At 52.1% G+C, this 24896-nt stretch overlaps 1 protein-coding gene across 1 annotated transcript; it reads right to left on the bottom strand.

Annotated features, from left to right (window-relative positions):
- Positions 1–2185: 2185 nt before the first annotated feature.
- On the bottom strand, positions 2186–19884 carry Actl8 (actin like 8). Its single transcript, XM_070037034.1, has 3 exons — positions 19805–19884; positions 4511–4885; positions 2186–2974 (listed from the first exon to the last, which is right to left on the bottom strand). Exons 2-3 carry the CDS (start codon positions 4847–4849, stop codon positions 2186–2188), a joined length of 1128 nt encoding a protein of 375 aa, XP_069893135.1. The 5' UTR covers positions 4850–4885; positions 19805–19884.
- Positions 19885–24896: the final 5012 nt, after the last annotated feature.

Here is a 24896-nt window from a genome sequence, read left to right on the forward strand (position 1 = left end):
CTTGGGGGAATCCTCAAGTTTTAGACCCTCAGCCATCATCCTCCCCAGTCCTTAGCCCCAAGCTGCCAAGAGACCCTTCCAGAAACATTGGGTCACACACAGGTTGACAGCTGAGGCTGGATACAAATCCCAGCACTGCCATTTTGTTAGGAAAACAAAAACCTTTGCTGGGTACTGGTGTCTCACACCTGTCATCCTACCAACTCAGGAGGCTGAGATCGGAAGATCGGCATTCAAAGCCAGGCTGGGCAGGAAAGTCCATGAGACTCTTTTTTTTTTGGGGGGGGGGGTCTGGTCGTGGGGCCTGAACTCTGGGCCTGGGCGCTGTCCTTCAGCTCTTCAGGTCAAGGCTAGCACTCTACCACTTGAGCCACAGCGCCACTTCCGGCTTTTTTCTTTTTGCTTATGTGGGGCTGAGGAATCGAACCCAGGGCCTCGAGCATGCAAGGCAAGCGCTCTACCACTGAGCCACCTTCCCAGCCCCTCCATGAGACTCTTATCTCCAATTAACTACCAGAAAAACCAGAAGTGGTGCTGTGGCTCAAGTGGTAGAGTGCTAGCCTTAAGCAAACAATCTCAGGGACAGTGCCCAAGCATTGAGTTCAAGCTCCACAACTGACAGAAAAGAAAAGAAAAGGAAGAGAAAAGAAAGGAAAGGAAGGAAGGAAGCAAGGAAGCAAGGAAACAAGAAAGCAAGGAAGGAGAGAAAGAAAGAAAGAAAGAAAGAAAGAAAGAAAGAAAGAAAGAAAGAAAGAAAGAAAGAAAGAAGGAAGGAAGGAAGGAAGGAAGGAAGGAAGGAAGGAAGGAAGGAAGGAAGGAAGGAAGGAAGGAAGGAAAGGAAGAAAGAAAGAAAGAAAGAAAGAAAGAAAGAAAGAAAGAAAGAAAGAAAGAAAGAAAGAAAGAAGGAAAACAAAACAAGATTCATTGATTTGGCCACAAGTCCCTTGCGCCTAGCCTCACTGACTCCAGAGGTCGGCTCACAGCAGGCTGAAGAGGGAGAGGACTCTGTTATGGATGGTCTCCAGAGGTCTTCAGGGCAGTGCAGCCCATCACAGGAAGCCAGCCCTCCAGCCCCAGATCACATCACTTCTTTACATTGATTTGTTTCATTTATCACCATCTGAGGCAGGCAGCCGACCCTCCACCTCCACAGATTCAAACAACCACAAACAGAAAAAAAAAATTGTTTTAATGCTTCTGGACCAGGAATGGTGATGCATGCCTGTAATCCCAGTCTGCTATGCAGGAGGTGGAGGTAGGAAGCTTATTGTCCAAGGTCAGCCTGGGCTAGAGCACAAGACTTTATCTAAAGAACAAACTAGAAAGAAAGAGGATGTGGGGGTGCGGCTCAAGTGGTAAAGGCATCTCACAGACTTTCTTACCCAGGCTGTGAGTACCGGTGCCTGGCTCTACCGTTTTATCTAAGGGACACGAGCATGTTTACTTATTATTTCTATGTCCTCATAGAGGGCTGTAGTTTGGGGAATACAAGTCTCATCTCTTTCGTATTGGGGTTCCCCATGGCTCAGCACAGTACCCCACACATCGCAGGTGTTCGAATATATTTATAATTTATAACACACAGGCTTGTTAGAACACCTGGGAAGGAGAGGCAAAACGTGAAGCAGAAGAAATTGTCCCCTTGGCTCAGTGATGATCGCCAGTCACAGACACATCCCCCTCCTCCCCCTCCTAGGACCTGCCCTGGCCTCTGCCTCTTAGATTCCCTTTCCTGGGCCTCCCCAGGCAAGGTACCCTACCCAGCCACCGCAACATCCAACACTGCTTTCAAACAACTGCTTTATTTGCACACCAATCGAGATCACCTACCACAGAAAAGCTTCTGGGGCCCCAAAGAGCCCCAAGGACTAAAAACTCCCGCTCTCCCCCCACCCACCCCAACCCAAACTCCCTAGTTAAAAACCACGGGAAGCCTACAGGAAACCCGGCTTCCCTTCCCCACTCAGCCAAGATCTGAGTAAAACTCAGGGACAGGTGTGGAGGTGGCAGAAGGCCACACCCACCCCAGCACACAACAATCTAGAAAAATCAGAACACCATCACATCACATGGGGCCTCCCTTGGGTTAGATCCCTCTCTTGGCACAAGATCAAACCTTAGAAACTAAATCTGCCCTGAGCTCTGACTTCCCGGGCCAGTTTACTGCCATGACCCCACTTGGTTGTTATTTGGGGAGGGGCATGGAGGAGGCACAGGTGCTGGATCGAGGCTTTTTCCCCTCCAGATACTCCTCTTTGGTTATCCACTGGGACGTAAAGCTGGAAAAATGGGCCACAATGGATGCACCCAGCCAGACGCTGAAATACCTGTTTGGATTCCCCGTGACACTGATCCCACGGAACGTGGGGTAGATCGAGCCCAGGTCATTGAGCAGGCGCCTGACAAAGCAGGGGTACATGGTGTTCCCACCACCGAGGATCACAGAGGACAGGAGCATCTCGCGGCTGGAGGAATCACAGGCATTGACTACCTCCTTGATGGCCTGAGGGAGGCTGGGCCCTGGCAGGCCAAACTTGTGCGGATTGAAGAACATCTCAGGGGACAGGATCTGCTCAGGGGTCAGCTGCACATCCTGGCCATCCGGGAGCTTGTAGAAATCCTTGTCAGAACATGCAGGCAGGTCCTGGTGGAAGTGCAAGGCCTCTTGCAGATGATGGGGCACGTAGCACTTGCTGTTCTGCGTGGTTATGACCGTTCTCAGCTGGAACACGTTTTGGCGATCGCATTTGTCTTTGAAGAGACTCTTGAAGAGATAGTCACAGAGGTCCTCCCCACCCAGCTCCACCGTGAGGCAGCTGGTGGCCAGGGGGTAGCCTAACTGGAAGGACTGCACCCGAGTGAGGCCAAAGCCACAGTCGGCCACCACGCCGTTCAACAGGCCCGATGAGTACAAGGACATCTGCAGCTGGTCGGCCAGCAGCAGGCGGGGCACCTGTAGTGACTCGAACATGATCTAAAATGGGGAGAAGGAACACGGGACTGTTTCCCAACAGGGAACCCAGGCCCTCCTGTCCCTCCCCCCCCCCCCCACCACACACACACTGGGCTGTGTGCTCAGCTCTTGGAAATGAAGTGACAAGCTGATGCCTTTGAGGACCATCCTCAGGGCACAGTGCCTGAAGATGCCAGGCAGTGAACTCCTTATATCCACACTGTGGGAGTAAGGAGGGGGTAGGGGTTCTAGAAGATTCCAGGCAAAAGCCAAAGCTGTCCTCAGGGGGCTTGTGTGAATCAGAATGATGACAGGATGAGAAGAGCTGGCTGGCTGGTTACGGGGCTACGTGAGGACAGGGGAGACAGGGAAACTTCTGCTAAGAAGCTGAGGTGGCAAAGCCATCACTGGCCCATAACGTGGAGGGGGGGAAAAGGAAGAGAAGACACTCAACTGTCTGGTGGATGAGCCAAGTTTCTATTTTTTTTTCCCACAAAAACTTTCCAAATGTCAAGATAAAACTGAAATTCTGACATTCAGGGTTTGGAAACGTGCCCAGGCTGATTTTCTCCCCCTGGATCCCTACAGCGTCCCTTCCCTGAGCCTCCAGCTCTGCTGCAGCCCGCATCCCTGATATACAGGTGAGAGAGGCCGTACCTGTGCCTGGCACAGTGGGGCCTCTCCCCCGTCACCCTCCGATAAGCACCCCGAACAGCTGGCGTACCTTCTAAACTAAAACTCAGGGGCAAGGCCAGCACAGTGGCCCACAGCCGTCATCCTAGCCACTCAAGAGCCTGAGATCTAAGGACCGGGGTTCAAGTGAGCCGGGGCAGAAACGTTTGTGGGACTCTACTCTCCAATGGACCACCAAATAAACCAGAAGTGGAGAGCCCCAGCCATGCATGGGAAAAGCTCAGGGACAAAGCTCAGGCCCGCAGTTCAAGCCCCAGCACTGGCAATAAAAAAAAAGACATCAAAAGATGATCGGTCAACATTCGTGGAATTCCAGAACAACCAACGCCTCACTTTCCACCAAGCCTTTCTTTCATTACCATTATCCAACAACCTGTACTCCCCTTCACGCCCACCCCACTCCCATTTCTTTCCTTGGGCCCTGGGTCGGTGCAGTCAGGCAGAAACAATAGACATTATGGGAGGTACAGCGCCAGCCCCGCCCTACCGCTGGCCCCGCCCTGCCCCTGGCCACGCCTATGTCCCACCCATCGCCCAGGCCCCGCCCCCGCCCCACCCACCCAGCCCCGCCCAGGCCCCGCCCACTCCCAGCCCTGCCCCACCAGGCCTCTCCTGGCCCCGCCCCTGCCCCACCCACCCACCTCCCTGGCCCCGCCCAGGCCCCGCCCACTCCCAGCCCTGCCCCACCAGGCCTCTCCGGGCCCCGCCCCTGCCCCACCCACCTCCCTGGCCCCGCCCCTGCCCCACCCACCCCAGCCCCCCAGGCCCCGCCCACTCCCAGCCCTGCCCCACCAGGCCTCTCCAGCCCCTGGGCTGGCCCCGCCCCTGACCCCGGCCCCGCCCCCCGGGCCCTCCAGGCCTCACCTCCGCAGTCTTCTGCGAGTCCTTGGACTCCTTCACCGGGGACTCTGTGACCAGCACGGGGAAGTCGTCCATCAGGGAGTTCAGGAGATAGGACCAGATGTGCTCCACGCCTTCCCAGTTGCAGATGCGGCCGCGCTGCACCGGGTAGCTCCAGGACCTGGGGTACCGGCTGCTGAAGCCCAGGCCCACGCGCCTGCGCTCGGAGCTGGGGCCCGGGTTCTCGCGGCACGGGGTATAGTGCACGATGTCGGGGATGACGCTGGGGGGCTCGTTCAGGCCCGACAGCCCCGCCTTCACCACGCCAGAGCCGTGGTCAATGATGAAGACTCTCTTGGCCATCGCGGAGCGGGAGGGGGGCGCGGGGCAGCGGGGCACCTGCGCAGGGAGAGGGTGACCCGGATGTCTCCCACCCCACGGGTCCCCACCCCACACTCCTGAACCCCACAGCATGGCCTTGGCCATCCGGGACCACCCCCCCCCCCCCGGGCCCACACTTCCAGACAGGAGGCAAAGCCTGTCAGATCACTTTTTTCTTTTCTTTTTGCCAGTCCTAGCTAGGACTTGAACTCGGGGCCCACATGCTGTCCCTGAGCTTTTGTGATGAAGGCTAGCACACTACCACTTTGAGCCCCAGCACCTCTTCTGGTTTTCTGGTGGCTACTTAGAGATAAGAGTCTCAGGGACTTTCCTGCCCTGGCTGGCTTCAAACCCAGATCCTCAGATCTCAGCCTCCTGAGAAGTTAGGATTACAGGCATGAGCCACCGGTGGCCAGCATCAGATCACTATGGACAGACCCAGCAGGAAGCTCTCACTCAGGAAATGCATGGCAGACGTGGGCTCACATATTTGAGCTCACGGGAGACAAAACACACCCCCAGGAGCCTGCCCTGGCCAGCCACTGCACCAGCTTCTCTGACAAGAAGGCCAAAGCCACAGGTGCCACTGCAGGGTGTGTCACCGCCCTCCAGCAGGGACATTCTCCTAGTGAGGAGGCTGATGGAGGAAAGCCAGGCCCTGCCTGAGATGTGGCCCCTCCCCCAGCCAGGGTGTGTTCCTCACCCAGGGAGGGGCCAGAAGCCGCCCACAAGTCAGGCAGGTGCCCTCCCACCTCCCAATGGGCAGTAATGCCAGCGCCAGCAGTGTGGCACCAGGAAGCAGAGGGCCATGGAGAAAGGTGGCTGATCTTGGACAAGAACAAAGATATCCATCCATATGCCAAACTCCAAAACCCTAGCTGCATTCATCATCCCTAACAGGAAAAATAACGATAAACTCAAGCCTGCTGCTGTGACTCACACCTGTGAATCTTAACTATTCAGGAGGCTGAGATCCAGAGAATCACTGTTCAAAGCCAGCCTGGACAGAAAAGTCTTCAGGATTTCATCTCCAATTAGCCTGTAAAAAGCCAGGCTGGAGACATGGCTCAAGGGATAGAGCACCAGCCATGAGTAAGAAAGCTGAGTGAACATGAGGCCCTGAGTTCAAGTTCTAATAACAAACCAAAAAGAACCCAAAATAAATTAGACCCAAAAGAGGTAACTGGCAAATTGCACCTTGTCAAAAACCAGCTTTTTTTTTTTTTTTTTTTTTTGGTAAGACACTGTGAAGACAGATCTGTTCATTGGCAGAGATGAAACATTTACAAATCCTATATCAGATAAAGAACATAATCCAGCAGAGCCGGGAAGAGTCATAACTCAATGGGTTGAGCACTGACTAGCCACCCCAAGGCCTTGAATTCAAACTCTAGTACCATCAATGGACTTGATCCAAAAATCACAAAACTTTCCAAAACCCAAAAATAAGAGCAGCGGACTGATTTTTTTAAATGAGGGTGAAGATTGGAAATACTTAGTTCAGCAAAGAAGACAGATGAATGGACAGCAGTCCCACAGAAAACTACCCAATATTGACCCAGAGAAATGCAAACTAGGTTCACACAAGAGCCTACATGCACCAGGTGTGTGGTCATTTATTCATAATTGCCCCAAGTGAGAAACAAACCCAAACAACCTTCATCTAGTAAGAAACAAACTAGCTTTCACTGGATGGAATATTACTATGCAGTTAAAAGGCACAAACTCGCCAGTCACCGATGACTCACGCCTGTAATCCTAGCTACTCAGGAGGCTGAGATTTGAGGATTGTGGTTTGAAGGCAGCCCAAGCAGGACAGGCCTTGGGCCTCTATCTCCAATAAACTACTCAGAAAAAAGCCAGAAGTGGTGCTGTGGCTCACATGGTAAAGCGCCCAGGCCCTGAGTTCAAGCCCTAGGACCAGCAAAACATTTTAAAATAAAAAAGGCACCAACTTCTGACCGACACTGGAGTGTGAACTAATGAATCTCAAATGTATTGAGCTGACCGAGACACTCAGCTGCATGATTCCCCCTTGCTGACTCTTCTGGAAGAGATAAAACCAGGAGGACAGAGAGTGGGTCAGTAGCCACCAGCAGCCAGAGATGGCGAGGGCCTGATGGAAGGGCCACGCCGGCCTGGAGGGCGGGAGGGGCTGTGCCGCCCTGCTGTGCAGAGGGACACATGGCAGGCACTCGTCCAAACGCCCACAGGATGAGCTCTTTCAGGAGAACTTTGCTCTAAGCAGAAATCACTTACGGGGTACTGCTGGAACGCACTGGGTGCCCTCAGATGATGGAGCGGTGGGGGGTAGGGGGGTTCAGGGACAGGGGGAAGATGGCCACAGCCTGGGCATGGCCGCCAAGGCCGCACTCTGGGCTGCATCCACCGGCGCTCTGCTGGGCTCCCGTCCCCGGCAGCCGCTGCCTGTCACTGTGGAGGATGACAGCCGCTGTCAGGCCCTGGCTGGTGCCTCTCCGCTGTCACCACCCTGAGAGCAGAGATGGCGCTTCCGGGCCTCTAATGAGCTCTGACATCCGACGCCGCAGAGCCAGGAGGAGAGGACAGGCGGGTCAGCCTCGCCTGCCCACGCGGCGGTGGGGTCCTCAGGCTGAATCATTGAGGATGACAGAGCGCCCAGGATGACAGGCATTCCGGGAACCGCTGGGCCCCTCCCTGCCCACCCCATGACTGGCAACTGGGGGGCGGGGCCATCTCCCTCCACAGGTGTCAATCAAGACGACCCCAGGCTGATGGCCTCCCCCACCCTGCTTGGAGCTCGGAGCAGGGAGGCAGGGTGTAGCTCTCCCTGAGCTCAGATGGGCACAGGAGGCAGGAGGGTTCCAGAAGCAGGGTCCCTACAGAGCACCTACTGTGTGCCCAGGCCTGACACTGTCAACGTCTCTCCCCTGAGGGAGTCTGCATTGTCCTAAGACAGAATCTGCGGGTACCAACTCAAACACCATGTGCAGTGGAGACCAGGAAAGCCCAGAACGAGGAATTCAAGAGCCCACAGTGTAGTGTGCGGAAATAGAATCATCACCAAAGGGGGCTGGGAAGGTGGCTCAGTGGTAGAGCGCTTGCCTTGCATGCCTGAGACCCTGGGTTCGATTCCTCAGCGCCACATACGCAAAAAGAAAAAAGCCGGAAGTGGCGCTGTGGCTCAAGTGGTAGAGCACTAGCCTTGAGCTGAAGAGCTGAGGGACAGTGCCCAGGCCCAGAGTTCAGGCCCCACGACCGGACCCAAAAAAAAAAAAAAAAAAAGAATCATCACCAAAGGCCTCTCAGGAGATATGTGTGTGGAGGAGGTGAGAGAATATGATCTGTGTCCACCAAGAACAACCAAAGGACAGCAGGTGCAAAGGCCCCGGGGAAGAAAGGGCCAGATGAGTTCTAAGAGCAGCCCAAAGGCCAATGTAGTGAGGGAGGGGCAGGGGCTGGTGGTCTGAGTATTGTCCCCACAGGTGGGCACCAATGGGGGGGGCTGAGCGGGGGCCTGGCAGGTCTGTCTGTAGTGGGGGCCGCTTGAGCTGAGGGGAAGAGGAAGATGAGGAGGACAGGAGGAGATGAAGGAAAGGGGGTGATGACAGCTGCAAGGAGCAGAGTGCAGATACACAAATGAACCCCCATATCTGTGGGTCCCAGACCTCCCACTCTAACTGCACCCTCCAAAACACGCGCTGCAAACCCTGTGTCCGTGGTGGGCACAGAGTGTGTGTGTCACTCATGGCTCCCTGAGGGACCCGTGGCACTTGTGTCGTAGTGAGTACTGCCCATTAGACGTGCCACGGTGTGCAAGGGGCCGAACCAGGGCCACCTCATTCTTCCTGTACTTCCTAAGAGACTAGCACACCCCTGGCATTGTGATGAGACTTTGATCATGTTCTAGGAGGTTCTGTTGCCCCGGGCAGAGCCCCGGGGGTGGCCGGGCAAATGTTTTATGTATAGGAATGAAAATGGAACAACAGAGCTGTGGAGTGGTGTGGGCCAGCTGGGGTGGGGGAGGGCAAGGGTGGGAGCGAGGCTGATCAGGTGCTTAGTGCACATATAATTAACATACAACTAATTGACACTAATGAATAAAAAAATAAAAGGCTGAGCCTTTTATTATGTGACATCAGAAGAATAATGGAAGTATTTTCCCTCCCAACAAGTTTTAGCCACCCTCCCTCTCTCCCCAACCCCCTCCCCCGCAAAGCTGGAAGACTGGGGCACCCCCATAGGGACCCTAGGAGGATGGGGAGGGACAGTTCAGGGCGGGCAGGATGGGGGAGTGCATCCAGACAGGGTATGTTTGGGAGGGCTGCTAGCTAGGCGGTGTGAGGAAAGGCAGATACTTGAACCAGCTGAAGAACCTGGAGTCACAGGGCAATGGAGCTACAGGTCTGGAGGGAAGAGGAGCGTGCAGGGATCGCAGGTGGATTGAACACATGTGCTGCGTGCTTCCTGAGGTGGGCCAGCCCTCCCTTCAGACCAGTGCAGAACACATGTGTTGCGTGCTTCCTGAGGTGGCCAGCCCTCCCTTCAGACCAGTGCAGGGGGCTGGGTGGGCCAGGGAGACAGGAGGGGACCTTGGGGTATGGGGTGGGCATCCCTCAGGATGGAGGACTTACACAGGGCAAGAGAGAAATATGCATCAGATTGAGCCACATGGAAGTCGCTGGCCATCTTACCCAAGGGGGCAAAAGCCAGGAGAGTCTGACTCAAGCAAAGCAGCAGGTTGAGAGACCCCCTCCCCTGCCCCCCAGACCAGAAAGCAGAACTGCAATGGGGGGGGCTTAAAATGAGAGGACATGGCCCCACACAGTGTGCATTCCTTTCCTTCTACCTTTTCTCCTTCCCTTCCTTCTTCATTCCCTCCCCTCCCTCTTTTCCCTCCCTCCTTCTCTCCTTTCCTTCTTTGAGAAATCATGTCAAGTTATTTTTCACCTCTAAAATATGCATGGCCAATGAGAGTTAAAAATTTCAGGAATTGCTGATGTATTTCTCTGGAAAGCTATGCAAAGGGAGCTGTGTGGGTCCAAAGCATCTAAGTGCCGCTGAGGGCGGACATCTTAACTCCAGATCGTTCACTAGAGACAGGTGTGCACAGCACACACAGAAGAGCAACCAGCAGAGATACAACATGCCAACAGGAAGTAACACCTCACACAACCAAACAGAGAGTGACCCGATGGTGCCAGAATACCCGTCTAGGGCATGTGTGTAAAAGATGATCAATCAGGAAAGAGTAAAGGCACCTGCATAACCACATTCATGCCTGCACTATTCACCATGGCCAAGGTATGGAAACAGCCCAGATGGAGCCCTCAAAGACAAATCTATCAAGAAAAAATTAATATATATTTATAAATTATATATTATACATTATGTACATATATATGTACACACACATATATGTAATGGGATTTTACTCGCCCATTAGAAAGAATATTACATCATTTGCAAAGAAAATTATGAGAAGTGATGTAAGTCAGGCACCGAGAGACAAAGGATTCATGCTTTCTCCTATATGAAGGCTAGAATTGATTTATAAATGTACAGGTGAAGTGATATGGGGGTTGTAGGCAAGTGTTTACAAACCTATTAACTGAAGCATGTATTTGCAGGGAAGAATTCAAACAGCATCATTCTTTAGGAAAATGAACTCACAGTCCAACAGAATGAATACTAGGAAATTGGCATTTGGAAAGTACTGAGTGGGGGTCAAGGAAAGGGGGAGAGATGAATGAAGAGAGGAAGTAGGAGAGGAGATCGTCATAAAACCCGATGCATATCCTATGAAACTAAGAAAACTGAGGAGAGAGGATGGTTTGGGGGGGATGAGGGAGAAAGACGGGAAAGCTGATGTTGATCAGAATGCGTTGTACTTATAAACTGATGTGTTGAATGGTAACTGTGTTGTGTCCCTACTTAAAGATAATAAACACATTTTTAAAGACAAATTTAAAGGAAATATCAACCATTCTTGAAATACTCTGAACTACGGTATGAAAGATAGAACGTGGAAACAAAAAATTGTTATGGAAGCAAGAAGACAAAAATGAGAGCCTATAGAATCAGCCACAGCAATGCTAATAACTCAGTGTCCCAAGTGCTCCAGTGGAATGACAAGGAATGACAGATTTATAATGGCAACGTAAGAGACCCAACTACCAGCTGTCTAGAAGAAACCCACATTATAGAAAATCATAGACGTTAGTTAAGGGGATAGGGTACAGCCAGGCACTGCTGGCTCACGCCTGTAATCCCAGCAAATCAAGAAGCTGAGATCTGAGGATTGCAGTTCGAAGCCAACCCAGCAATAAAGTCCCTGTGAGATTCTTATTTCTAATAAACTACTCAAAAAAAAAAAAAAAAGCTGGAAGTGATGCTGTGGCTCAAATGGTAGAGTGCTATCCTTGAGCACAAAGAGGCTCAGGAACAGCACCTGGGGCCCTGAGTTCAAGCCCCAGGACTGACCAAAGGGGAAAAAAAGAATCACCACAGTAATAAAGCATACTACATAATAATTAAAGGGCCACTTCATCAAGAACATGATCCTAAACATAAATGCCTCAGCTTACAGATATTCAAAACACAGAAAACAAACATTTAAAGGGCACCAAGAAGCAGAAAAATCCAGACTTAAATTCGGAGATTCCAGCTCTGTTCTCAGCAGCCAACAGAACACCAAGATGCCAAGATGACTGCTCAGAAATTTCCCACCTTTGCTAATCTCCTCGCTGAGCATCATGAAGTGCTCCATCGGACAGCAGCAGAAAACATGTTATTTTCAAGAAAAACAACATGCAAAGATCAACTAATCCTGCTTGGATTTTCAAAGAACCAATTTTTGGTGCCATGAGTTTCTTCCATAGACATTTGGTTTTGTTTCTATGTCACTGACTTCTGTCCATATCTTTATTATTTCTTTCAATCAGCCAGTTCTGGGTTGGGCTACTTCTTGCTTTTCTAAGAGCTTGAGGTACATCGTTAGTATATTTAAGTCTCTCCTCTCTCTCTCTCTCTCTCTCTCTCTCTCTCCCCCCTCTCTCTCAGTCTCTCTCAGTCTCTCTCAGTCTCTCTCAGTCTCTCTCAGTCTCTCTCAGTCTCTCTCAGTCTCTCTCTCTCTCTCTCTCTCTCTCTCTCTCTCTCTTTCATCTCTTCCTGTCTCTCTCTTTTAATGCAGACACTCATCACTATAAACTTTTGTCTTTGCTGTATCTGGTTTGTAGGAGCTTCTGAAGTTCTGCTCTTCTTTCTTCAATGACCCACTCATTATTTGACAATGCGTTGTTCCATATCTGCGTGCTCGACCATGCTCTTCCGTTTCCTTTTCAGCTGAGCTCTAGTTTTATTCTGTTGTGCTTTGATAGAATATGGGGTTGGGGTGGTGGGGCGGGAGGGGGACTATTTCAATTTTCTTATGTTTCCTGGGACTTGCTTGATGACCTAGAATACGATCTATTTTAAGAGCACTCCCCGGGCTACTGAGAAGAACGCATGCTTTGCAGCTTCTGGATGGAGCATTCTGCAGATGCTTGTCAGGTCCATGTGGCCACTGGGAGCTGAGGTCCCAGTGTCTTCTCTGGGACCCCACTGAAGAGTGGGGTATTGAAGTCTACTCTTACCCCTGTGCTGGGGGTATGCTTGGTTTTTAAGCTCAGTAGTGTTTGCTTCACAGAATCAGGTGCGCTGGCACTTGATGCCTAGATGTTGACACTTGCTCTGTCCAGGTGAGGCACTGTTCATTTATTAATATGCAGGGCACCCCTGTCCCTTCCAGCCCCGGCACTGGCTAGAACACTTGCCTGGCGGAGTCTCATCATGCTGAGTGAAGCATCACCTCTTATCATACCCTTCCTTGACGGTGCCACGCCAGTGCCACGGCTCCACGGCTCTTACAACAGCCCTCTGTATGTTTCCTGGCTGCCCTCCGCCTCCCTCCCCCCCAGGCACTGTCACAAGAGAGGAATTCACTTCCAGATTTCCAGCACCTCCTCAGCATATTTTTTTGGTTACATTAGCTTGTGTTGAATGAATATATTCTTCAATACACATCGATTCGCTGGCAGCCGGAACGCCTCCAGGGCTCACCGCCGGAGACTGAAAACCATCTACTGCTACTCAAGATTGCTGGTCATTCTTCCGCTCAGAAATTCCCACCGCAAGATGGAGTCCGAGATCAGCTTGGGGTGCCAGGTGGCGCCTGGTACCTGCAGCCAGGGCCATGCTGGAGTATCTGCTCCTGTGAGTGTCTCTTTTCCACCTTTCTCTCACTGAGAGCCCTGCCACCACCATGGAGCCCTCCAGATTCACAGTGAGCCTTCCTCCGCAATGCTTCTAACCCCAGACAACCTCCACATGGGCGATCTCTCCTGCATGGACTGCCAGCCACATGGCTGCAGGTAGAATGAGAGTCCTCCGTAGCCCCGCCCTGAGGGGCTGAAGGCTCTGGTGAGGCCCACGTCATCACAGGGTCTTTAACTGTGGAAGAAGAGTCAGGACAGAGACGCAGACAGGGCCACACGGATGGAGCGAGGAAGGGGACAAAGCCAAAGAAATCCTTCCAACAACAACAACAACCTGGACTTGAGCCGCGGGAGACTCCACCACATTTCCTCCTGTGCGGCTGACCCCAGGGTGATGAGAACACGCACCTGCACTGTGTTTGTGGCCCCTGGGCCTGTGGTGACAGAGACGCCTACAGACCAGAAGCATCTCTGGCTGGGAGGCTTGGCTGAGCATGGGGCTGTGTAGCTTTCAAAGGCAGAGCCCACCCCAAATGCACTGTCCTGGCTCACCTGTGCCCAGCCACGGGGCCACCAGACATTTCACCCCCAAGAAAGGACATGACCCATTTCCTTGACGATGAGAAGCCAATATGGGAAGTCAGAATGAGCCCCCCCCACACACACACACAGCACTCCTGGGCTCCACCACACCCCTGCACTGGGGGCCAAACAGACCCCCACTGGGAGTCAGGACGAAGAACTCAGGTTGTCAAGGGCTGGAGTGGACTTAAGTCTATGAAAAGCAACCTCGCTGGGGAAGGAAGCGGGGAGTGAAAAGTGGAAGAAGGCAGAGAGGGAAGACATCAAATTTGCATGAGGGGGAAAAACAGGACTTTAATTACTCCTTTTCTTAACCTCATTGTACCTCAAGGTATTTTAACATTACGCTCCCTGGCAGGCGAGATTGATTGATCATCCTCTGGCATTCAGAAACCCTGATTAATGTAAAACTAACCAGTCGTTCTGAACTCAGGGGAATTAATCACTTAAATGTGGGAATTACTCAATAAACCGTTCAAACATGCAATAAACCAAGCCATTAAAAATTAATCGCTCGACATCCTGGCCATGTAAACAGGGCTAATAAGATCCTAGCTGCCTTGAGTGAAGAGGAGAAGGAGGAGGAGGAAGGCAGGTGGTTATTGCTGCCCCTGACGGCCAGAGTGCATTCAACAATGTCAAAAGCACACTTGGTAAATCGGGACCTTGAACCCTGGTCCCCAGATTAGAGGAAGGGAGGGAAAGCAAGCCCTCCCTGAGCTGTTCACAGGAAGCTGGGAGATGCAAAGTCCCTGAGGTAGGAATAGACCTACGACCTTCTACGTGATGCACACTGATGTACATACACAAATGCATGTGCATGCACACACGATTCATGCACATATACACATATACATGCTTGTGCACCCATACTGGCATGCACATGCACACACACACACATATGTATATACACATTCACACACAGTACACACCCAGTTTCAGGATATGGCATTCGGTACCAGCATGGTGCTCCCTGAGCCAGTGCCTACTCCTGAATTGATCCTGGGCCCTGGGACATAGCTCCCACAACACAGACCGGCACAGAGTCTGGGTGTGAATGCTGGCTACACCACCACCCTGGTGGGTTGGGCACAGCTCAGCACCACAGGGGCGAACAGCTCTTCGGTAAGAGAAGAGACAAAGTTAGCCCTTCCCACACGAGCAGGGGCAGTGGCATTGGGGGAGGGGCAGCCACCAGACCTACATGCCAACGCTGGTCAACGAGTTGGCAGGGGCAAGCCTAAATGTCAGAGGGCAAAGGCTAACCCCACGACCATGTCACACAGGCCTAGAGGATGAGTTTTGTGCTGAGGCTCTCAACAGGAGCACAACATGCTTTCAGTAACGTCGACAGAGTCTTGTGCTTGTCAGGGCTAGCCTCAGGCCACAGACCTCCTACCTCTACCTGTAGAGGAGATGGGACTGCAGGTGTGAATCCTGTATAGACAGGATATTCTTGTACCAGGCGCCAGGGACTCACACCTGTAATCCTAGCTACTCAGGAGGCTGAGATCTGAGGATCGAGGTTCAAAGTCAGCCCGGGCAGGAAAATCCGTTAGACTCTTATCTCCAATAAACTACCAGAAAACCGGAAGTGGTGCTGTAGCTCAAGTAGTAGAGTACTCGCCTTAAGCTGAAGAGCTGAGGGACAATGCTCAAGCCCAGTGTTCAAACCCCATGACTGACAAAAAAAAAAAGATATTCGTGTGTGTGTGTCTGTCTGTGTGTGTCTGTCTGTGTGTGTCTGTGTGTGTGTGTCTGTTTGTGTGTGTGTCTGTGTGTGTGTGTGTCTGTGTGTGTGTCTGTGTGTGTGTGTCTGTGTGTGTGTGTGTCTGTGTGTGTCTGTCTGTCTGTGTGTGTGTCTGTGTGTGTGTCTGTGTGTGTGTGTCTGTGTGTCTGTGTGTGTGTCTGTGTGTGTGTGTCTGTGTGTGTCTGTGTGTGTGTCTGTGTGTGTGTCTGTGTGTGTGTGTCTGTCTGTGTGTGTGTCTGTGTGTGTGTGTCTGTGTGTCTGTGTGTGTGTCTGTGTGTGTGTGTCTGTGTGTGTCTGTGTGTGTGTCTGTGTGTGTGTGTCTGTCTGTGTGTGTGTCTGTGTGTGTGTCTGTGTGTGTGTCTGTGTGTGTGTGTCTGTGTGTCTGTGTGTGTGTCTGTGTGTGTGTCTGTGTGTGTGTCTGTCTGTGTGTGTGTCTGTGTGTGTGTCTGTGTGTGTGTGTCTGTGTGTCTGTGTGTGTGTCTGTGTGTGTGTGTCTGTGTGTGTCTGTGTGTGTGTCTGTGTGTGTGTGTCTGTCTGTGTGTCTGTGTGTGTGTCTGTGTGTGTGTCTGTGTGTGTGTGTCTGTGTGTCTGTGTGTGTGTCTGTGTGTCTGTGTGTCTGTGTGTGTGTCTGTGTGTGTGTGTCTGTGTGTGTCTGTGTGTGTGTGTCTGTGTGTGTGTGTCTGTGTGTGTGTGTCTGTGTGTGTCTGTGTGTGTGTGTCTGTGTGTGTGTGTGTGTGTCTGTGTGTGTGTGTCTGTGTGTGTGTCTGTGTGTGTGTCTGTGTGTGTGTGTGTCTGTGTGTCTGTGTGTGTGTGTGTCTGTGTGTCTGTGTGTGTGTGTCTGTGTGTCTGTGTGTGTGTGTCTGTGTGTCTGTGTGTGTGTGTCTGTGTGTGTGTATGTCTGTGTGTGTGTCTGTGTGTCTGTGTCTGTGTGTCTGTGTGTGTGTGCGTGCGTGCATGCACGCACACGCATGTGTAAGTTTGAGCTTGAACTCAGGGCCTGGGCGCTCTCCCTAAGCTTTCTCACTTAGAGCTAACACTCTACCGCTACAAGCTGCAGCTCCACTTCCGGCTTTTTTCTGGTTCACTGGAGCTGAGAGTCTCCTAGACTTCCCTACCAGGGCTGATTTTGAACTACGACCCTCAGCCTCCCCAGTAGCTGGGATGACAGGCGTGAACCACTGCACCTGGCTTAGAGTTTTCTGTAGGATGGACTCTTGCTTACTTTCCGCTGGCCTGGTCTCAGAAACCTCCGGCTTCTTACCTTATTCTGTCTAGTAACAGGAAGATAGGATGACCAGTGTGAGCCACTACCCTCAGTCCCATAATACATTTGTTTTAAACAGTTGGTTATCTTGTCTTGTAGTTTTAAATATTTAGAATTGCTGCGCACAGCAAATGCTGGCGTTGAGCCTGGTGAGCTCTGTGACTTTAACCTCTGTGCAGCGGCTGCGCGGTTGTTGGGGGAGGGGTGGTGACAGAGGGCGCCACAGCATGCTCTAGCTCTAAGGGGCCTCAGAGCCAAGGTTGGGGGTGGGAGGAGGGGAAGGGGCATGTCGCGCAGAAGTGTAAATGCGCTTTCAGGAGACTGACAACAGCCTTTGATCAAATCGAATGTACTTTTAAAAACTCAGACCCCAAACGGAAGACATGTTCTGGAACTGGATCAATGCTCTAGAGCCAGTCCTACAGCAAACACCATCCTGGGGAAGAGACTCACCCAACTCCTCTCACAGCTGGCACAAGGCAGGGGCCTGTGGCTCACACCTGCACTCGTAGCTTCTCAGGAGCCTAAGACGCAGGACATCACTGTTCTAGGCCAACACAAGCAGAAAAATTCAGAGACTTTATTACCAAAATAGCCAGCAAGAAAAAATAGCTGGGCCGGAGACATGGCTCATGGGATAGAGTACTAGCTGAGCAAGCAAGCCAAGGAAGCTAACTTGAGTTTCAAACCCTGGTATAGACCAAGAAAGATAGAAAGATGGATGGAAGGATGGGAGGAAGGAAGAGAGAGAGGGAGGGAGGGAAGGAAAGAAAGAAGGAAGGGAAGGAGAAGGGAAGGAGGAGGGAAGGAGAGGAAGGCAGGCAAAGAAGAAGGGAAGAAGAGAAAAAGAGAAAAAAAAAACAACCTCATCTGGTCACTTCAGTACCACAATAGACAGCCCTGGCCAACACAACAGCAGAACAAGAGGAAATAACGTGCACAATAATCAGAAGAAAATTACCATCATTCACATTTAAAACAATGTCATCATCCTCAGGAAAATATCCAATAAAATCTGAACATGTTCAGAACACTGAAGCTTAAAAATTAATAGCTTTCCTCCATACCTCAGCAACCAGCCACAAAACACAATTTTAAAAAATGAAACACCATACAGATTATCAATTAAAAACATATCAAGCACTTCTAACTGACCCAAATACCCAAAACTCAGATGGGAAACAAAGCTTCATTATTAAAATGATACATATATTTTTTTAAAGAATAGAAATCTCATGGAAACATTGTTCACAGGTTAAGTCCCCAGAGCCACGGAGAACTTTGGATGTAATTTCAGTCATAATTACAGCGGGGATTTTAGAGAATTAGGTCAACTAATGCTAAAATTGTCTGGCAGTAGGGAAGGTCTTCCAATTGCCTGATCTTACCAAAAAAAAAGAGCAAAATCTGAGGTCTCCGGGGCTACAGCAAGATCCCAGAGGTGTGAGAATGAAGACAGAAAGGGGAACAAAAGGAAAAAGAGCCAGCACCAGTGGTTCACACCTGGCATCCTAGCTACTCAGGGAGTTGAGATCTAGAAGATCAAGGTTCAAGGCCAGCCTGGGTAGAAAATTCCAGAAGACTCCGTTTCCAACTAAACAGCAAAAAGCAGGACTGGAGGCCTGGCTTAAGTGGTAGAGCATCAGCTGTGCAAGAATGAGGCCCCGAGTTCAAACCCTGGTATTCCCTTCCCTCCAAAAAGTGAAACTCTAGCGTTAAGGGCAGAGAGGGGGAGAGTGTGGAAAAGGGCTGCTAAAACCAAGTCCACAAACAACCACAGACCCACTTTCTAAAGGACGAGAAAGAGAGCTATAAGGACATAAAAGTGACAGATCTCTGCCTGAGGGAAGCCAGGGCATATTTACGTGGGAAAAGACACCAACGACTCATAAACGTGCCAAGAAAGCAACTTGAGAATGAACTAGAAGACGGGAAAAGGGCTGACTGTACAACTGGCCTGTCCAGAGTCAAGGAGCCCAGCTCCCGGTGGCCAGCCTGGCCCGGGGCTCCGTGCTCATCTTCCAGCCCAGGTGGAGCAGCACCGGAGGCCTGGAAAGACAAGGACTAGGCAGGAAGGCCCCTCGGGGATGGATGTCTGGAATGACCACAGGGGAGCTCTGCAGCTCCCTCCTCCCATGTTGGTCAGGGGCCCCAGGAGGACTGCAGCGCGCGCGCGCGCGCACACACACACACACACACACTCACACACACACACACACACACACACACACACACACACACACACACACACACACACACACTCGGGTTCCTGTTCTTGCTTCCTCCCTGCTGCCCTTAGCTCCGCTCAGCACCCTCCTCCCTTCCCCTCCGCCCAGCCCCGTCCACCCACCCTCAGCGCTCGGCTGCCCTCCTCTGGCTACCTGGTCCGGCCAGCCCCGCCCCCTGCCTGCTAGCCTTGAGCTCCTGGCCCCATCATCGTCTCTCCCACTGTCTGAGCCAGCCCGCCCTCTCCCTGTGCCTTCCCATTCCTTCTCCATCTTCCCTGCTGAATCTCAGTCCCAAGTAAATGCAGAGAAAGCTAAAAATAGAGCGACATTTACATGTGTTCAACACCTGTTACATTTTACTACTTCCTTACTTAAGCCTCCCCGGAGCCCTGGCTGCTGGAGGGAGTGGGGCAGGGACCAGCACGTGGGACCAGAGTGAGCCAGTGCCCACTGCCCTGCATGCCAGCCCGGGGCGGGACACCTGTGAGACTCTGATCTCCAATTCACAGCGCTGGAGGAGGAACCGCGGCCAACACTGTCCCGACATTGGAGAGGACCAGCCACAGGCCTGCGAACCCGGACTCCGAGCCTCAGTGTCCCCATCTGTCACACAGAGGGAAAAGGCATCCGGCATGGGACTGGGCGGTGGCCTTGGCCTCCAGCCAAGGACTGGACTCACCCCCCCTCCCCCTTTGATCTCCAATGCAGCCACATGGTGGCGGGGGAGGGGAGGTCTGATGCCGAGAATACAGGACAAAGGTGCTGAGGGGAGGCCACTGGGATGCCAGGTTGGGGTTCAGCCCAGATATGGGGGTGCAGATGGCCTAAGGAGCTGCCAAGACACCCCTCCCTCCAGCCGGGGCCCCCCCGAGTCACTACCTCCGCGGATGGCAGAGATGGGCAGAAGGCAAGCCAGGACCGGGTTGCTGGGAACGGGGTGTGGGCAGGCGGGTGCCACGTTTCTGACACTAATCAGGGATCCGTCCCCTGGGATCCAACAATGATGATTAATGGTGTTAAATATAGCCAGAGGCTGCCGGGGCAAAATTAGGCGCCATGCATAAAACATCACCCTCCTAGTCAGGCTGGCAAATCAGCCTGGCGCTGGGCCCGATGCCCGTGCACGGTGCTCGGTGTGGTCCGATCCAGCCCCTCCGCCATGCCTCCTGCCCGCAGGGAGGTGTTTGCCAGGGAGGCCCGCCCTGCCACGGTGCCCGCCAGCATCTCTGAGCCTCAGTTTCCTCTCCTGCAAATTGGGTTTGAGTCACAAGGCCAGTGGGGTGGGTGACCTTGAGCTATGAAGAGCCAGGCCATGAGCTGTTAAGCCCTTCATTCTATGCTCATCTCCAAATCGCTGTGTGGCCCGGAACAAATGACTCAACACCTCTAAACCCTCTTGCCTACAAAATGGAAATCCTGGTGTCTCACAGAAACACACCTGGGCGATGGGGATGAAATGCTGTCCCTGGGCTCTTTGCTGGTGACCCTGAGCCCCAAGTGGCCCTGGATGGCCTTAAGGAAGCCAGGCACTCGGCCCACCCACGGCTGGCTGTGCTCCACCTGTTCCTGCCCTGCGGGAGGCAAGCTTGCCCATGGTCACTCCCTCACCACAGCGCCTCTCAGTATGTACACCTGGTTTCTAGTCCCTGCCTGCTGTGCATCTGGCCTTCTATGGCCCAAGATGAGTCTCCTCAGGCAAGACAAGCCTTCCCGCCACCGTCCTGCAATATCTGCCTCCAGCAATCACCTCTCTGGCCTCCAGCCACCAACCTCCATTTCCAGCCTCCCCTTTGAAGCCTCAGCTTAGGCCGCCCAGCAGCATGGACAAGGGAAGGTGGTCCCTGGGGTGGGGAGGGAGGGGCATGAACAAGGCTGCCTGTGACATTCTGCAGCCTTTGTGAGGACTTCAGCCATCCCGGCTGCTCTGATCATCGCAGGACTGAGCCTTGTGAGCCTGCATTGGAACGGGGAGGTCGGTGCACAGGGGACACACATTGCCATACTGCCGTTACCAGGAGGACACTGTGCCCCTCGGCAGGGACCTGGTTGGGGGGGCTCAGTGACCCCTGACCTTCAGGGTTCGGCCCAGGGCCTGGTCTGAATCACATTCCCAGTAAATGTTTGCTAGAGATGTTTGCTGAACTGAAAAAGCAAAACTAAGGCAGCCCCCCCCCACACACACACACAGGGACCCCACGCTACAAGCAAAGACAGCATATCCCAAGTCAGAAGCCTACACGGCCAAAGCACTGCAAGCGGAGTGAAGAGACAGCTGGGGACCGCTGGCTGAAAGAGTATTATGCACGAGGCAAAAGGAGGATTAACGCAAGTGCTCCTGAGAGAGCTGTGGGCAGATAGAGGGGGACGAATGACCCCACTGGGGAAACGAGTTGAAGGACTGGCAGAGGCAATCCACAAGCCAGCCAGCCACCCGGCCAGATGAGACGCGGCTGGCCGCTCGCACTCATCAGAGAAATGCAAATTAAAAGTAACAGGGAGATTTCGTTGTACATCAGCCCAGTCAAAACTAACAGGACCAACAACATCTCTTGCTAGCGGGAGATGAGGACAAGACAATACTCCAATTATGAGGGGAATGTGAAGTATTCCATCCTCCAGGGAAATCAAGCTGGCAACAGCTATTAAAATTAAAGTACAAAAGAGAAAAAATAAATAAAACCTAAAACACACACACACCTACAGAACCACCAGCCCTGCTGTGGGATAATACAGCTGAGAAATAAGTGAGTGGTACCCAAAAGAGAGAGAGAGAGAGAGAGAGAGAGAGAGAGAGAGAGAGAGAGAGAGAGAGAGAGAGAGAGAGAGAGAGAGAGAGAGAGAGAGAGAGAGAGAGTGCACAAGAGCTCTGTGGTAAAAGAAAGGAAAAACTAAACATCAACCAATGGAGGGCATTGACAGCTACATTATGGGACATTCATGCTCTGGAATACTACATTGTTATTTAAAAAACAAATGCACTGGCCAGCATCTATGGCTCACACCTATAATCCTAGCTACTCAGGAGACTGAGATCCAAGAATTACTGCATGTGCTAGTGGTACAGCTAGAACTCAGGGCTATATGCTCTTTTTTAAAGCCTGGCGCTCTACCATTTGAGCCACAACACCTCTACTTCTGGCTTTTTGCTGGTTAATTGGAGGTAAGAGTCTTTATAGACTTTTCTGCCCAGGGTTAGCTTTGAATTGCCATCCTCCAGATCTCAGCCTCTAAGTAACTAGGTGATAAGTGTAAGCGACCGGTACCCAGCTTACCCAATGTGTTTTAAATGAGGACCCCAAAACGGATGGGGCTAGAACAGATCGTGTGAAGTATGGTAAGCCAAGCTCAGAGAGACAAATGGCACATGATCTCTCTCATGTGCAGAGGCTGAATCTAAAACACACTGGGAAACATGATCAATTATACGGGCTTCAAGGTAGTCACACACAGTGAGACCAAAGGAGGAGACTCTAAGGGGAGGGACAGAAAGACACAATGTTTACATGCATCTGATCACATAATATTTATCTAAATGAATTCCAGGAAATGGAAACAAGAGGTTTTTTTTCTTTCTTTTGGGGGGGGGTCCGGTCGTGGGGCCTGAACTCTGGGTCTGGGCGCTGTCCCTCAGCTCTTCAGCTCAAGGCTAGTGCTCTACCACTTAAGCCACAGTGCCACTTCTGGCTTTTTTCTTTTTGCTTATGTGGTGCTGAGGAATCAAACCCAGGGCCTCATACATGCAAGGCAAGTGCCCTACCACTGAGCCACCTTCCCAGCCCCTTTTCTTTCTTTTTTTGTTGCTGTTGTTTTCTTTTCTTTCTGTCCCATTAGTTCATTCATCTGTCTTTGAGTGGATCAGGGGGTCACAGAAATGGAGGGACAAAGGGTGAACAAATGCACCAATGGTCCTTGTTGGACATTAGGCGAAAAAGGAACTCTACAACTTGTGGATGGGGATGGGAGGGAGAGACTGGGAGCGAGGGAAGGAGTGACATTGTCCAAAACGCCATGTACTTGTTACCTGACTTATGTAACTGTAACCCCGCAAGTGTAACCTGACAGGCAGAACCGGCCAGTGAAACCCTGGTTCCCCATACCCCCACCCCAGAGCAGACTTCACCAACGAGTCCCCCATGGAGTTACAGTCTCCTGCACGTGGGCAGACGCTGCCTCAGGACTTGGGGCTTACAAAGCCCACCAGCCCCCACATCACCCCTGGAGCACATGCAGTTGGGACACCCCTACACCCGCACGGCACAACCGTTTCTAAAGCTGGGAAGGAAACAAAGCAGACCGCCCCACATTAGAAGGCTGGTTATGTCCAGGCAACAGAATTCTATGCAGCCAGCAAAAATGCACTGCACCCATCTTGGGGGGCAGTTCTCCAGATTAAAGGGGGAGGGGTCCCTCATAGGCTTTCTGACAGAGGCTAGCTTTTTCTCCCCAGACTCTGGACAAGAGATGGTTTTGCGACATTTAACAAGGAAAAGACAAAGTAAGGAGGACAATTCGACTCTTGTGATGCTCCATCTCGCTGAGCCCCGCCCCCAGCCCTGCCAAATGTCACTGTGTCATCTCTGCGGCAGGCCCCCCCCCCGAGCGGCTGCTGTCCCTCCACCTCTCACCCCATAGCAGGGGTCAGTCCTGACCAAGGTCTGCTTTGGGGTGGAGGGCAGGCACCCCCACCTCCCACAGCTGCACCCCAGAGCTGTGTGTTCATTCATGGTGGACATTTTTCTGGAGAATGTATCTAAGAGTTTCAGATTTGGGCAGAGGGGCTGGGGGGGGGCCCTCCATTTAGTAGGCAGGTGATCTAACACTGCAACCCTGCCCAGCCCTTCTTCTGTTTTGCTTTAGTTGGGGTTTTCATTGTCGTTGTCTTCTGTTTCTTTTCTTTTCTTTAAGGTAGGCTCTTGCGTTTTTGTTAACCTGGACCAATATCCTCCTACCTACACATCCCACATAGCAGGGACTGCAGCATGTGCCACCATGTCCAGCCCTGAAAAATACAGATTCTTAAAGGTGCTGCTGCAGGGCTGACCTCCCGGGGGCTCTGGAGCCTCTCCCCACCTGTGTCCTCTTTATTCCGGTTCCTTCTGGGGAGGCCAGTCCTCCAGAGCCAGACCTTTCCTGCCTGCAACTCTGCGGCCTGTCCTTCACTTGATGGGACAAGACTGGTGAGATGGAAACACACTGGATCTGACGGTGACTGGGGTCCTTATGAGAACAGAAGAGGACTGGGAGAGCACGGGGGAAGGGCGGCACTGTCCAAAAACAAATGTAGCCTTTACCCGACTTACACAGCTAGAACCTTTCTGTATGTCACCTTCATAATAACAGAAGGAGGAAGGGGGGAGAGGGGGGAGGAAGAGGGGGGAGGAAGGGGGGTGAAGGGGGGAAGGGAAAAAGCGAAAGGGGAAAGGAGAAGGGGAAGGAGGAGAAGAAGGAGGAGAAGGAGGAAGAGGAAGAGGAAGAAAAGGAGGAAGAGGAGAAGCAGAAGCAGGAGGAAGAGGAGGAGGAGGAGAGGAAGAGGAGGAGGAAGAAGACTGCAAAGGCAACGGCAGAAGAGGGTTATTTGCTGGTGGCTCACGCCTGTAATCCTAGCTATTCAGGAAGCTGAGATCTGAGGGTCACGGTTCCAAGCCAGCCTGGGCAGGAGACTCTCATCTCTAATGAACCACTAAAAAAGTCAAAAGTGGTTCAACTTTTGGCTCAAGTGGTAGAGCACTAGCCTTGAGGACAGAGTTTGGGCCCCAACTTCAAGCCTCAGTTCTAGCAACAACAACAAAAAAAAGAAAAGAAAAGAAAAAAAGGAGGAAGCCATGTACGGGTGGAGGCAGAGGCCGGAGGAGGCCCAGGATTTGGGGAAGCAGTAACAAGCCAGGTCAGGCTGGAGGATCAAAACCTGGTGACAGCCACAGCCCATCAAGAGAGAAGGCGCGATTGCTCACAGCATCACAGGTACAGTTAA

The sequence above is a fragment of the Dipodomys merriami genome, unplaced genomic scaffold (genome assembly GCF_024711535.1).
Source record: "Dipodomys merriami isolate MVZ:Mamm:240054 unplaced genomic scaffold, mDipMer1.0.p SCAF_28, whole genome shotgun sequence".
Lineage (NCBI taxonomy): Eukaryota > Metazoa > Chordata > Mammalia > Rodentia > Heteromyidae > Dipodomys > Dipodomys merriami.

Coding starts and splice junctions, on each gene's coding strand:
- Actl8 (XM_070037034.1), bottom strand. CDS start 4,849: ATGGCCAAGAGAGTCTTCATCATTGACCACGGCTCTGGCGTGGTGAAG. Junction 2,975..4,510: donor ACTCGCAGAAGACTGCGGAG/GTGAGGCCTGGA, acceptor TCCCCATTTTAG/ATCATGTTCGAGTCACTACA.